Here is a 12,659-nt window from a genome sequence, read left to right as displayed (position 1 = left end):
TATACTGTGATTCTTTTGCATCTCTGAACATTAAAAACTAACAACCTGCATCAAGTCATAGCTTGCCAAACAAACAGAACTCTCAAATGTTGCTGGCAGGTGAATGAGATTATGTCAGAAAGCGAAACACCACAAACTGTGCATTAAAAGGATTCACATATATAGGTTTTTTTATTGTTTGCCTGTCTGAACCAGAAACTTCCAAGCAACTAACATTTACAAAGTAATTTGCTGTTGTTGCTAGGATAAAGATCTAGAACTGCATTTTCAACATAAACCCCGAGTGACTGAATGTCACCAAAATGTATTAAGATCAAAGAAGTATCAGGATAATAAAATACATTGTAGTAGAGTAATTTCTTAAGAGTAAATTTCACAACCCACAGCTAAAACAGTTTCTTTATAGAACAATTTTTGAGGCATGTGAGTTTTACCTCCAGCAGCTCAAAAAGATCCATTTGTCATCCAAAAGCCAAGTCATGTTCACACGTCAGACAAAACTCACATAATGCACACAAAGATGGTATCCTGTTATATTACAGGTGTGTCTAACCTACATAAGGAAGCTTTTGCAAGGCTAAGATTGCATTAAACAGTTGTCAACTATTCTTTCAGCAAGCTGATGTTCAGAAGGCAGCCTTGGTTTTAGGCAGAATTATTTAGGCTCATATGTGCTAAAGCAAACTTTAAAATCAGCTGCCTCAGTTCTGGGACTTAAGAGAAAGGAGTCAAGGACTAGCACGGAGTAAAGAATTTGGAGTATTCCCAAACTGAAATCAAACTAAAGCAGTGTATTACCATGGGATATATCAGAAGAACTGGTCAAACCTGTATAGCTGAAATGAATCATAGTTCTCACAAACAGGAGAAAAAATGTACAGGCTGCACCAGCTCAGCAGAACCAAGGGAAGGCTTTATTTTAAATACTATGTTCACCAACTCCAAGCAATTTTTACAGAACACTGAGGCTGTCACTCCATGAGGAATAAAGAGAACATAAAAGAGAAAAGAAGAAAGAACCTAGCAAATACCATGCCTATTAAATGCTGGATAGTTATTTTTCTTTATAAGGAAAGCCACAAGAGGAAAACAGTGCAACAAAAAGGACATCAGAGAGATCACAGTGCTATATATTTTCATGGGAATGCACGTTTAGCCAGAAATATCTGATGCAGTTAAAGCATTAAGAGTGTTTTGGGCTGACAGAAATTAGTTATCAATGTGTTAGAAGCACTGAAGAAGCTGCTGTAGTTTAGAGCTTCTTTATATTTGGCATCTCTACTTCATGCACTGCAGTTGAGTACAGAACTCAGACATCAGTTACGGAAGTGAAAAAAGCTGCAGGGAAAAATCAAGCAGTGTTGCTGCTACAGCAGTGACAATTTCAAGTACATATCTGGAGATTCTAGTCTAAAAGGAATGTTCAACAAGGAATAGACATGAAAACAGCCATGGATGCACAAGTAAGATGCAGAGAAGGATAGGGAAATACAAACTGTATATATTACGACTGCTGTAAACCACTGACATCTAGAGATGGGCAAGAAAAATGCAGAATAAGCTGTAACAGAATTCCATATGCAGTAATTCTTAAATTATACTTCACAATCTATATTTAATTCACCTAAATTTTTTCCTTTAGATTTTCCGTTTTGTGCTGCTTGTGGTGCACAAGAACCATAAACAGTTTATACACATTTACACAGGAATGGCAGACATTTATCTCATGTGCTCAGATCATGTTTGACTGAGGTATTTACATTCCAGATTATACTTTAGATTTCCCATTCTCCATTCTTTCATTCTGTATCATCTATTCAGGTTTAGCCACTGCTCTCCACATGGTTGAGACCTCCAAGGTCTGGCAGTGCCAACCTAGTAGCTGGTTTTCTGTCTGACAGCCCATTAGTGAATGAAGTAGTAGACAATTTTGTAAGTTAATGTAAATCAGTCTTAATAGCAATCCCCTCCATGGGCCACCTACATGCTGCTCTGATATAATCACAGATCCCAGGAAAGAGAGAATTAGATTGTGCAGCTTCTTACCTGCAGCTCCTTTGAGACTCTCTCTAAGTGGTTAGTTATCTTTTTTATTAGGTCACTATACATCTGTTCCGAATGCTGCTGGCATACACACTTATACACACAACTGCAGAAACAAATATAGGAACAAACAATGAACTTACAACAGTTTGCAGTGAAGGGTAACAGACTTCAAAACATTTTGTTCAAGTTTCAGTTTAGAGGATAATAGAGTTAATTGAATGATTGTTGAACTTTTAAATACAGTCCGAAGCTTGGAATGAGTTCCAGCAGGCTCTTACCGCTCCCCTGGAGGCTCCGGGGTGTCCATCCCATTCCCCCTCCCCAACCTCATTTTAACTTGAGTTCTCTTAACAGTGCACTTCAAAACAGCCAGGACAATTCTGTCAACAGCACATTCCTACTTCTGGCTTTGTCTCTCCTATGTGAATGAAGTCTCCATTACAATAAACAGGTTTAACAATTTTATGAATATTCTAGGGCAAAACCCTTACTAAAAGAAGGGTAACACTGACAAGTATTATAGAAGTTGCATCAAAACCATGGTAGCTTTAAAAAGAAATGGGAAAAGTTCTAAAATTACAGACCCAAGCATGTTACTTCATTCTTTGTTACTTATATTTGAAGAAAATTCTACACTTTCACAATAAAGATAGATGCAGAAAAAGAGCAACAAAACTTTAATTCTGCATTCCATGGCTTTGCTGTGTTAACTCTGGTCTTCAGTGTTACCTTTGCTTCTTAACACTTTATTGCTCTCATATTGCAATATAACATCTGCAAAATAAAGCTATTCATTGAAGACATATTTACAGCAGTTGTAAAACAAATACATGTATTACTTTCAGCAAGATATTATTAGAGTAGTCATCGCTGTCAGGACTAGCACCAGTATTCATCTGTACCAAGCAGCTTTTACTCCTCAGTCAGCATTCTGAAATTTAGCTGCCAAACCCAAGAGGCCCAGGGAGACTTCACCTGGTATCTTGAGCAAGTCACATCTCCTCTGTTCTGCTCCCCTCTCCCCTCCTCTGTACCAAGAACTGTAACAGCGAGCAATTGAGGCCAGAGACTGCTCTTAGGACATGTGCAAACAACTGACTTCCAGGGAGGTCCAGACCCCAGCCTTGAATTCTGCAGGCTTTCAAGGGCCCCAAAAGCCCAAAGCTACGGGGCAGCAACACTGTGTACAGGAACTAAGACTTTCCAGTTCTCTGCTGAGAAGGTGGTGCTAAGACAGGCAAACTACAAAGATGGCAAAAGTCTGCTTATTTGGTGAACCATGTTATTTCTTAAAAACCAAAAGACACCCCCACGCCTCTGGTATTATTGTATTTTAAAAATAACTAAGTATCTGTAGTTTGATATTATTTAAATATTATCAGTCAAGGTCATCCTTTTTCTTTCACATCAAGTCTACCAATAGCAGATCCTACATTGAGACAAGCAACTGCAAAAGCTATTTTGGTACAATACCATTTTCTAAGAGCAAAAATATCAGCTTAGTTTGGATCAAAGAGAGAAACACTGATAAGAAAAGTGAGACTGATATTTGTATCTCTTACAAAATCGGCCAGCTGGGTAACCACAGCAAATGGCCATACATTTGTTTGTTCCATAGCTAACTAGTACACAGCCACTTTCACAAGCTGACCGCTTTATTTGCATGCAACTAAACTGAATTTTAAAGCACACTTCTCCTTAGTGTTACACAGACTATTGCTGCCTCTTTTCTGCAACATGTTCTGTAGTCACACACCAGTCTTCCCATGTACACACAGGGTATGTTTACGTTTTATTTGAACACTTCTATTTAGAGATTCCTTCCCCATTTTGAGATCCTGTTTTCAGTTCCTGATTGTGGGCTAATTCTGTGAATCATCCTTACCCTGATATTACCCAAAAGAAGTCACGAGCTTGTTAGTTCTTTAACATAACCAAACACCTTAGGAAAAGGAAGTCCCAAAAAGGACATTGGAGGGTAAGCAGTGGTTTACAGGGATGAACGCTCAAGCTCTCTAAGTTGTCCTGAGGAACAGAAAACTGCACTGCACGTGGGAGGCAGTGCAGGCTGCCAGAAGTGCAACTTAGCTGAGCACATTTTCCTCATCTCAAACCTTCCTTCACACCTCTCTGCCAATTTATCCAACCCTTTAGTAACAGAAAGTGACTATCCACAGGCAGGCTTTGGGCTCGCAGTTGAAAACAGACACTAATGACACTTTGATACCTTACAGATCAACTGGTCCATGGTAATTATCTGCATACACACCTTGGAAGTTATCTTACAGCTCTCACAGCTGGGGAGTAGGCAGCTACAGCTATCACTGACCATGCCAAATATAGCAGTTTGGGTTTCTAATAATGTATTTTGAGTTTGCATTATGGAAGCCTCGATTCCTTTAGTTAGCACAAAGATGACCAAAAATACAGTAGTATTTTCACCTCAGTTTCACTGTGAAGAAAAAAAAAAATGTAGCTGTTTGAACCACTTCAAGAAACATTCTATCTTTCAGACTAAAGAACTGGCCTAGTTCTTTAGGCTGTTCTTCCAGCTCTAGAAGCAGAGAAGATCTAAACTCCAAGTCTGCTACAGACTCTCAACAATACTCCAAGCAAACATTCTTATTAAATTCAATTAAAAAAAAAAATCAATTATTCTTCCCTTGTCAATCTATCTTGTCCAGACTGTCAATCAAAGGAACAGTCTAAAAATATTAACGAAAAAATGAAAATCTATCTCCTGTTTGGAAGAGGCTGTGGCAGAATAATTACAACCACAGACATAAATTTTTAGAACAAAACTGACACACACCAGCTTTACCAGTAACACTAAACTATGGAAAATCTTTAGCTTTGGTAACAGTAAAACACATGTAACAGTTATCCATGCATCATTAGAGTCCTGCACCAAGTGCCCCAGATGTACAGGGGTTATCCATGCGAAACTGAAAACCCACCAGTCCTTCAGTAAATAAAACTTTTGAGAAGTAGAAAGGTGACATGGATAAACTCCAGTTATGTGCAAACCATAACTAGGTATAATTAAACCATTAACTTTGCACACCTACTTTTATCAGAGATGACTTCTGAGATATGTCCTACTGCAGATTGTTTGCACATTGGGGATTTTGAGCTGGGAAGGTTTTTGATTACTTACACTAAAACCGTCTCTCTTAATTCAAATGACCATCTCAATTATTTATACACATGATATCTGAGTCCTGATAAAAGTAGTTCCAAAAGTTTGGAGAGGAAAGAGGAAGTTTATTGAAGTTTTCAACAGGAACTAAGGGGCAAAACTAAACACCTGCCTTTTTTTTATCTGCTTCCCTAATCCAAAGTTTCAAACGGCAGAGATAAAGTGGCTAAGAGCAAGAGGCAACAGAGCTGCAAGTCTCTAAAAAGAGCCCTCAGTGACAGAGCTGGCAGCATTACTCTGCAGAGGGCAACACTGGTGAAGAAATCCAAGACAGCAGTGCTACAGTTATGATGCTGGCAAGGGCCAGGGGTTTTAACAGTTCTCTTGGCCAGTAAATCCAGCAGCAGTCCCCCACTTCCCATCCATTTCACCAACACCCTGAATACCTGCCACCTACAGAACAACAATCTCCATTTTAGTTAATCTCTTAAGAAACTGCCAGGTCTCTAAAGCATTTAGCATTTTGGAGCAGCAGTACGATGGGCAAGCAAATCCCCCACCATCACCAGTACTGAGCATTAGCTTAGCCTGAAGGACAGTTCTGGTGTGTGATTAGATAACAAACTGCAGCTCCAAGACAGGTACAGCCCAAGCCTTCTCCAGACAAGAATGGAGATGCAAAGGAGTGTCCTTCAACAGCCAGGAACTGCATATGGCTGGGCAAGAGGAGAACACACCAAAGCCACCTCAGGCATAACACACAAATGACAATTTACATCAAAGGACCTTGGCACCAGGTGCTTCTACTTCCTTCTGCACATCAACCACACCAAATTAGATATGACAAAGAAGCCTTCTGACACATTAAGTCAACTGCCTACCATGCCAATCTCTTTGGAGAAAAGGATGTTGAGACTTTAATACATTTCCTAGTACATTACACTAAGCAACTGTGATGGAGTTTATTTTAATGTTAGTGTTTTCAGCATTTTAATTCTTTAACGTTTATTCCTGTTAACACAGTATGTCAAGATATGTTATCTATTACTCATTCTAACTATTTAAACAGTATTGTATTTCACATAACCTTCCCATTTGTCTATATGTTCCCATATGCATAGGCAGCAAGATCAAATAAACATTTCATTTTAAAGAAAAAATAAGTTGTGTAGTATTTAAAGTATTTCCTTACCTGTATATTTGTTCATAGGAGATAGGGATGTAGTCACCAGGACTCTGAGTTAAAAGCTGATCTATGGCACTGTCCAACTTTGGCCAATATGTGCTCTTATAGTCTTCAATTGTTATAACATTCATTACTGCAAGAAAAAGACAAGAATAGATTTAGTAACTTCACCTAAAAGACTAGAAGCAAGTGAATGCTCTGTGATTTCACACCACACCAATAAGCAGGCCAAAAAACCTGGGAACAGCTCACTTCCACCAAGACAACCTCATCTAAAACTAAAGTCCAGACTTGAATTTGTATCTTTGTAATTACAAAAAATGAAATCAGGAAACCTGCCAAATCAATGCTTGGGTATTTCTCTGGGGCCCAAGTAACAAGGAAAAGCAAACCCCTGGGAGTTCTAAGATGAAAATATAATGACAAAAATTTATAAAAAGATTAGTTCAGATTAATGAATTATGTAACTTTGTGGCAGTTCAGAATCAATTATTAACATGGCATCTTCACATTCAGGAGAACAAGCTCTGGCCAAGACTTACTATTATTTCTGAATAATCCTTCCCAGCAGATGTATTAATTTCACAAGTCTCAGGTGGGACCAGCACCTTCCTTGGTCTAAAAGCTGATCCAATTCCCTCTGCCTTCAACTTCAGTTAGGCTTCCAGGCAACTTTTTTTATCTGTATTGCAGTTCCCCTCTAGCAGGGACAATTACACTCCTTTTCCAGATAAGGATCACCGCAGGGAAGAATAGGAGGTGTTTAAATTAGCGTTCCCCACTGCTCCCTGATCTTCCTCCTGAGCTTCCCAACTGCACCCTCTTGCACCAGTGACTCAGGGTGCCTTCAAAGCCACAGAAGGGTTTGGATCTCTCTTTTCAGGGAGGATTTCTGAACCAACCACTCGTGGCTCAGTTCCAACAGGTTCACACCCTCCCTTCAGGGCCGTACTCTCAGCACTACCTCCCTGCCTTGTCACACCACCACGGCTTCACAGCACCCACTCAAAAAAGCCCTCAGCAACCAACAGCACCTTAACCAAACCTATGATTTGAATTCAAGCTATGAAATCAAATCAAATCTATCAAAATAAAAAAGGATCAAAACTATCCAGCACAGGAAATCTAAAATAATTTCTTCATCTGAACTGCGCATATAAGTCTGGGCTATATGGAACAGAGAATAAAGATACTTCTCACCCCATACAGACCAGTTTAGACACAACACTGGAGAGAAATCTTTTGGTTAGGGATGAATTTTAAATACACATTTAAATGTAGATTCACTGCTGGGTTTGAGGAGCAGTATTTTTGAAAGGTATTTTCACAAGGGGTTGAAAGGAGCCGAGTGAGTCACTTTTGGCAGCATTGTGAGGAACAATTCTAAGGAAATTGGCAAAACAGTTATGAGTACCGTGCGGGGAAAAAAAAGATTATAAAGAGAACCCGGAATAGAGAGAGGTGTGAGACAAGGAAGTGTTGGAACTCTCTCTGTACAAGCAAGTACTACAGATTTCTTTGTGTGTCTTGTTAGGGTATTTCAGCCAGAAACTTTGGTTAGAGAAAGATGTTAGTGCAGCACTCCCGGCTCCTCTTCACCCAGCTATAGCCATGGGTCCACCCTTGCTCCATAGCTGTTACAGAATCACATCTAGCTAACCTCAAGGTGTCTGAGCAGTGGCCAGGTCCCCACTACCACGTGCTGCAGGACACTGCCCCAAGAGCCCAGTGTGCAATCCAAAAGGACATCCCTGTTTGCTAACAGGTGAATGGTGGTCACAGGGCTGGGTACACAGCCACCAGCATTTCAGTTAACAAGTCCAACAAGTCGGCTCCCCCACTAAAAGCATCCACGCAGTCAGCAGCAGCAGAGCACCTCCCTGGCAGTAAACTCAGCCTTTATTCCTTGCCTTGCAATGCCTTGTTTGAGTTCTCATCCCTTACAGAGCCCATGCTCCAGGCACATGTTCTCAGGAGCAGCTCCACACAGTACTTTTACTATTCCTGCTTACACTCAGCAGTAAGACTTGAGCTTTTGTTTTTTACTTTGTTACCCCAAAAAAGATGGGCCTCCACAGAACCACTCTGTTCCACAGAAAATATTACACTGAAGTCAGCATAAACATTAGACCAAGTCCTGCTTTAAGATTTCAATTTATAGTCACGCCCACATCTGGTTTAACATACTAAATGAGCCCTATTAATTTCTTAAAAATAGTCAAGTAAGAATTGAGAATACTGCAAAATAGTTTTACCAGGCTGTTGAGATGTTAATTTTTTTTTTTTTTAACAATATGGAAAAAAAAAAACCAGCAGCAGACAGGAAGGTCTGCCCATTAGACATGCTGCACAGGTAAAGGACAAAATGCTTTTATGAACAGCCCCATGAGACTTGCATAGAAAATGTACTGATAAATTCACAGTAACATTCTAGAAAAGCCTCATTCTCATTCAAAAGTCTCTTACAAGTACTATGTAATTTGATTTCCACACTTCAGTTCTGAAACTAAGCCTACCACAATATTTACATAGCTAGAAGTCCAAGACTATAAACCGAATAATCACTATTTTTATTCTTTTAATCCAGAAAACAAAGTACTTTAAAATTTTAACAACTACCACAAGTTAGCAATGTCCTTTTTCTCCTGGCAGTGCTTACACACACAAAAGTGAAGGGTGGCGTAAAGTAAGACCTTCCAACTACAAAGTCTGCAAGAACAAGGTCGAGACCAGGAAGGAAGGAATCACACGGATCCTTAGCAAGGAAAGACAGACTGTCCTTTAAGTTTTTACTTTTCTATCTTTTTAGGATGTCATGCTTAAATGCTTATCCCTACATTAGGTATTCAAGATTTAAAAGGATTTGCCCAACAGCTTCTGCTCCCAAACCGAAATTTAGTTGGTTTCTGGGAAGTGACACTGATATTTTGTAAGCAAGCATGCTAGAATGCAGGATATTACCCAACTTCAGCAAGTTTGGGGGGTGGGGCTGGGCGAGAAATCATTCTGATAGAATCGAAAGAAGTCAGTATTTTCCAGAGAATTATTAAAGACTTCACAAGTAAAGCTTGAGCAACAACAGCTGCTTTTCCATACACAAAAAAGTTCAAAAGGAAAACTTTAAGTGAAATGCAGCAGTGAAACCATTTAAGTAAAAAAGAATATGCATGAGCTATCATAACCTAGATATATCAGTATTATAGTCAAAATGGAAACACTGGCTGCTTCAAGCTACCAAATTCTTTGATATCAACTTCAATAAAAAGAATGGCAAAACCCACTAAGATTAAAAAAAAAAAAATACAACAACAACAAAAAACAAACCACCAAGAGTAGATATAGATCTCCCACGAAACTGGTAATAAAACCTTACACACATTCATTTTTTCAAATCTGTAGCTAAAAAACAAGAGACAGAGCAGGATGGCTGATCCAACCTACTGCCAACTATGTAGACATCAGTCTGACAATTATCTGTCATTTATTCTGGCAATAAAAATGAAAGAAAGCAACTAAGCATCTTTCAGAAGCTGTATTTCATCTCACCAAGTGACATACACAAAACTTCACTGCTCAATTAGCAGTGCACCCTACAATCCTCTGTATTTTGCTAAAGTGTACAAACTCTTCAGGCAGCTGTCCAAGACTCATCTAGACTGTGGCCCTGTGCTTTCCTTTTTCTCAGCCCCCATGTGCATGTTTTCACAATAGATTTTGCTCTGCCCCCCTGCCTGACACATCCCAGCATACATTAGCAAGCTTATGAGTTTGCCCTGTGGTTGCTTCCAATTCTATTCTATTTTTATAACCTGTTTCTCAGCCTGCATTAAGGCTGGTTAGTAAAAGCAACTTTTTCTTCATCAGACCATTTGCCTACGCAGCAGTGCACACACACTGCACTGAACAATGTTATGCAACAGGGAAGGCAACAGATTTAATGGATATGCCAGTGCACACAGCCACCACATCTGCCTGTCCCAAATGGCACTGGCATCAACCACATTTATAACCATCCCTGCTTGAAAAGGGTAAAAGAAACAAGAAGGAAACTCTTCATTGTTCACCACAATCGAGTTATGCTGCAATTACTGTTACAGAAGAGTTTTCCTAAAAGTACTAAAAGTTCTTAGTCTTCTTTTCTCCCTCATGTGCTTTGCAAAATACTTTTCACAACACTATTGCCTTATAAATCCACAACCATGACTGAAGCTGATCAACTGTAAGTATTTAAAGTTTACCATAACACAGAAGTTTTTCTTAAGTTGCTTCAAGTAGAAAAAAAGCTATTTAAGAAAAGCTATTAAATGAACTGTGCATTATTCCAATTTTAGTTCTCAGTCTTACCAAAATCTCAAGGAAGGAGAACTGGATTTAGCCTCTCTGAAAGACAGGAAGGATACTCTGTCCAGGACAGCCTCTGCCTCATGAAGCAAGGTGGGACTTGTTGCTCATTCAACTCCAGAACTGCCTCATGCAGCGGAGGACAACTTTCCTATCAAGCTCAGGACTGGCAAACAGCTTCTCCGCACGTGTTCTGCCATTACTGGGACAGAGCAGGCAGCAGGGATCCAGCACTCGCTGTTTCCCTCTTCGGGAACATTTACATCCAAAGCGACCTCTCTCCCTTTTTTCTGTGTGTGAAAACTAAACAAAGGTGATTAAGGGGATCCTCTGTCAGAGCTAGGATCAGATCAGGCAGGATCCCAACTCAGCTCCTTTAGCTTCTCAGTCAACACTACTTCACTGGACTTGTTCTATTCATTTCCATGTACCATCACAACTATCCTCAACACAAAGGAGTGGAAAAGTTCTAATGAATTTCACTTAGAGAATTTTCTATTTTGCAGGAAAATAATTTAAAAAAAAAAATCAGTAAGATATTACGTTGGGATACCAGTGCTGGAGAAGTGAAAACAAGAACTCCGAAACCACATCCTAAGCAAAATCATGCTCTCCTGCTGCTTCTCCCCCTCAGACATAAATTGTGGATTAGCTGGAAAGTCACCTTCCCACTGGCTGGAGGTCCAGCTTGAAAACCATTTTCATTCTGACACAGAAGGAGAAACTAAGATTCTGAATGTCTGGACTAGGAATTCAAGAGCCTAGTTTAGCAAGGTTGAACGACATCTCATTTCAACTGTCTCGACTGTTTAGAAGCCACCCCAAGCTACCTGGAGCCCTGACAAGCAAGGCAGGCAAAGTACCAGGGAGCTCACAGAGCACGGCAGTCCCAACTTCAAAGCAGCCAGCCTTGGCCATGTGCCACAAAACCCAGGCTACCCGAGAAGCAGAAATCCAGAAGCCTGAACTTTGAGACTTTGATCATCTCTGGACATGGACAGGTGAGAGAGCACTGGGGAGCACAGGGAGGGCACACCAAATAAAGTGCATTTCCCATCAAAATGTTATCGTGGTAATTACACAGTTACACTTCCAGGAGTGCTTTTAACTATCCAAATCCAAGTTTTCCGACATTCTACGGGAAAAAAAGGTCTATTTTGCCCAGAGAAATGACTTTTGGAAAAAGAAGTAGAACTGAAATGTATAGCAAAAGATCTTCCCTTCCCTCGATCCCAGCTCAGAAAAAAATAGGGGGAAAATGCCATTTTTGTTAAAAGCTACACGTGAAAGCCATTTTGGAACCCCTCCAAGGCCAGGAGAGAATCTGGTCTAGAGGAAGGTGTCCCTGCTCACAGAAAGGGGGTTGGAACAAGATGGTCTTTCAAGTCCCTTCCAACCCAAACCATTCTGTAATGTTATGATTCTATTTTTGGGGCTAACTTGGGTAAGTTAATCCTCGGTCGTTCTCATCAGGCCTTTGTAGATACCTGTCCCTTCTGGGATAGCATGCCCCTTCCAGGGGCTCTGCCCACATCTGCCACCAGCAATCCCAAACTGGCTTCCAATTCATCTCTAGGTTTTTCAGGCAGAGAGACAAAGTCTATAGGAAAGTACGATCTAAGCTAAAAGGCTTCAGAAAAAGCAGCAGCCGAAAACCCTGCCGACGCTCACTCTCCCAGGTCTACAGCCAGATCTACCGTGCCCGGAAAGCAGAAGTTGGGGCGCTGTGCGAGGAAAGGTTATTTTCGCCTTCCAAAGCGCCTTAACCCGTTTGACTTCGCTTCGAGAAGCCTCTCGGGGCGAGACCCGCGTCGGGGTAGGACAGCGCTGAGCCCGGCCCCAGAAGGGAGCGGGGGCAGCGGGTTCAGCGGAGCAGGCGAGGCCCCCCCGCGCCCGGGTCACTCACGGAACTTGGAGGTCGAGGCGCTGATGTTGATGGCGGCGATG

The 12,659-nt window shown here is 40.7% G+C and overlaps 1 protein-coding gene across 1 annotated transcript in view; it reads right to left on the bottom strand.

Moving 5' to 3' along the window:
• CACUL1 (CDK2 associated cullin domain 1) overlaps nt 1–12,658 on the bottom strand; it is a gene marked incomplete at its 5' end in the record, with an annotated part of 45,031 nt that extends 32,373 nt beyond the window's left edge. The window contains 3 exons of the mRNA XM_008643183.2: nt 2,047–2,149; nt 6,378–6,504; nt 12,619–12,658. Of these exons, the coding sequence (XP_008641405.2) occupies nt 2,047–2,149; nt 6,378–6,504; nt 12,619–12,658 (270 nt within the window). The remainder of the gene's footprint in view (nt 1–2,046; nt 2,150–6,377; nt 6,505–12,618) is intronic.
• Between the last annotated feature and the right edge of the window lies 1 nt (nt 12,659).

The sequence above is a fragment of the Corvus brachyrhynchos genome, unplaced genomic scaffold (assembly GCF_000691975.1).
Source record: "Corvus brachyrhynchos isolate BGI_N302 unplaced genomic scaffold, ASM69197v1 scaffold319, whole genome shotgun sequence".
Lineage (NCBI taxonomy): Eukaryota > Metazoa > Chordata > Aves > Passeriformes > Corvidae > Corvus > Corvus brachyrhynchos.
This window is presented reverse-complemented; position numbering and strand designations above follow the sequence as displayed.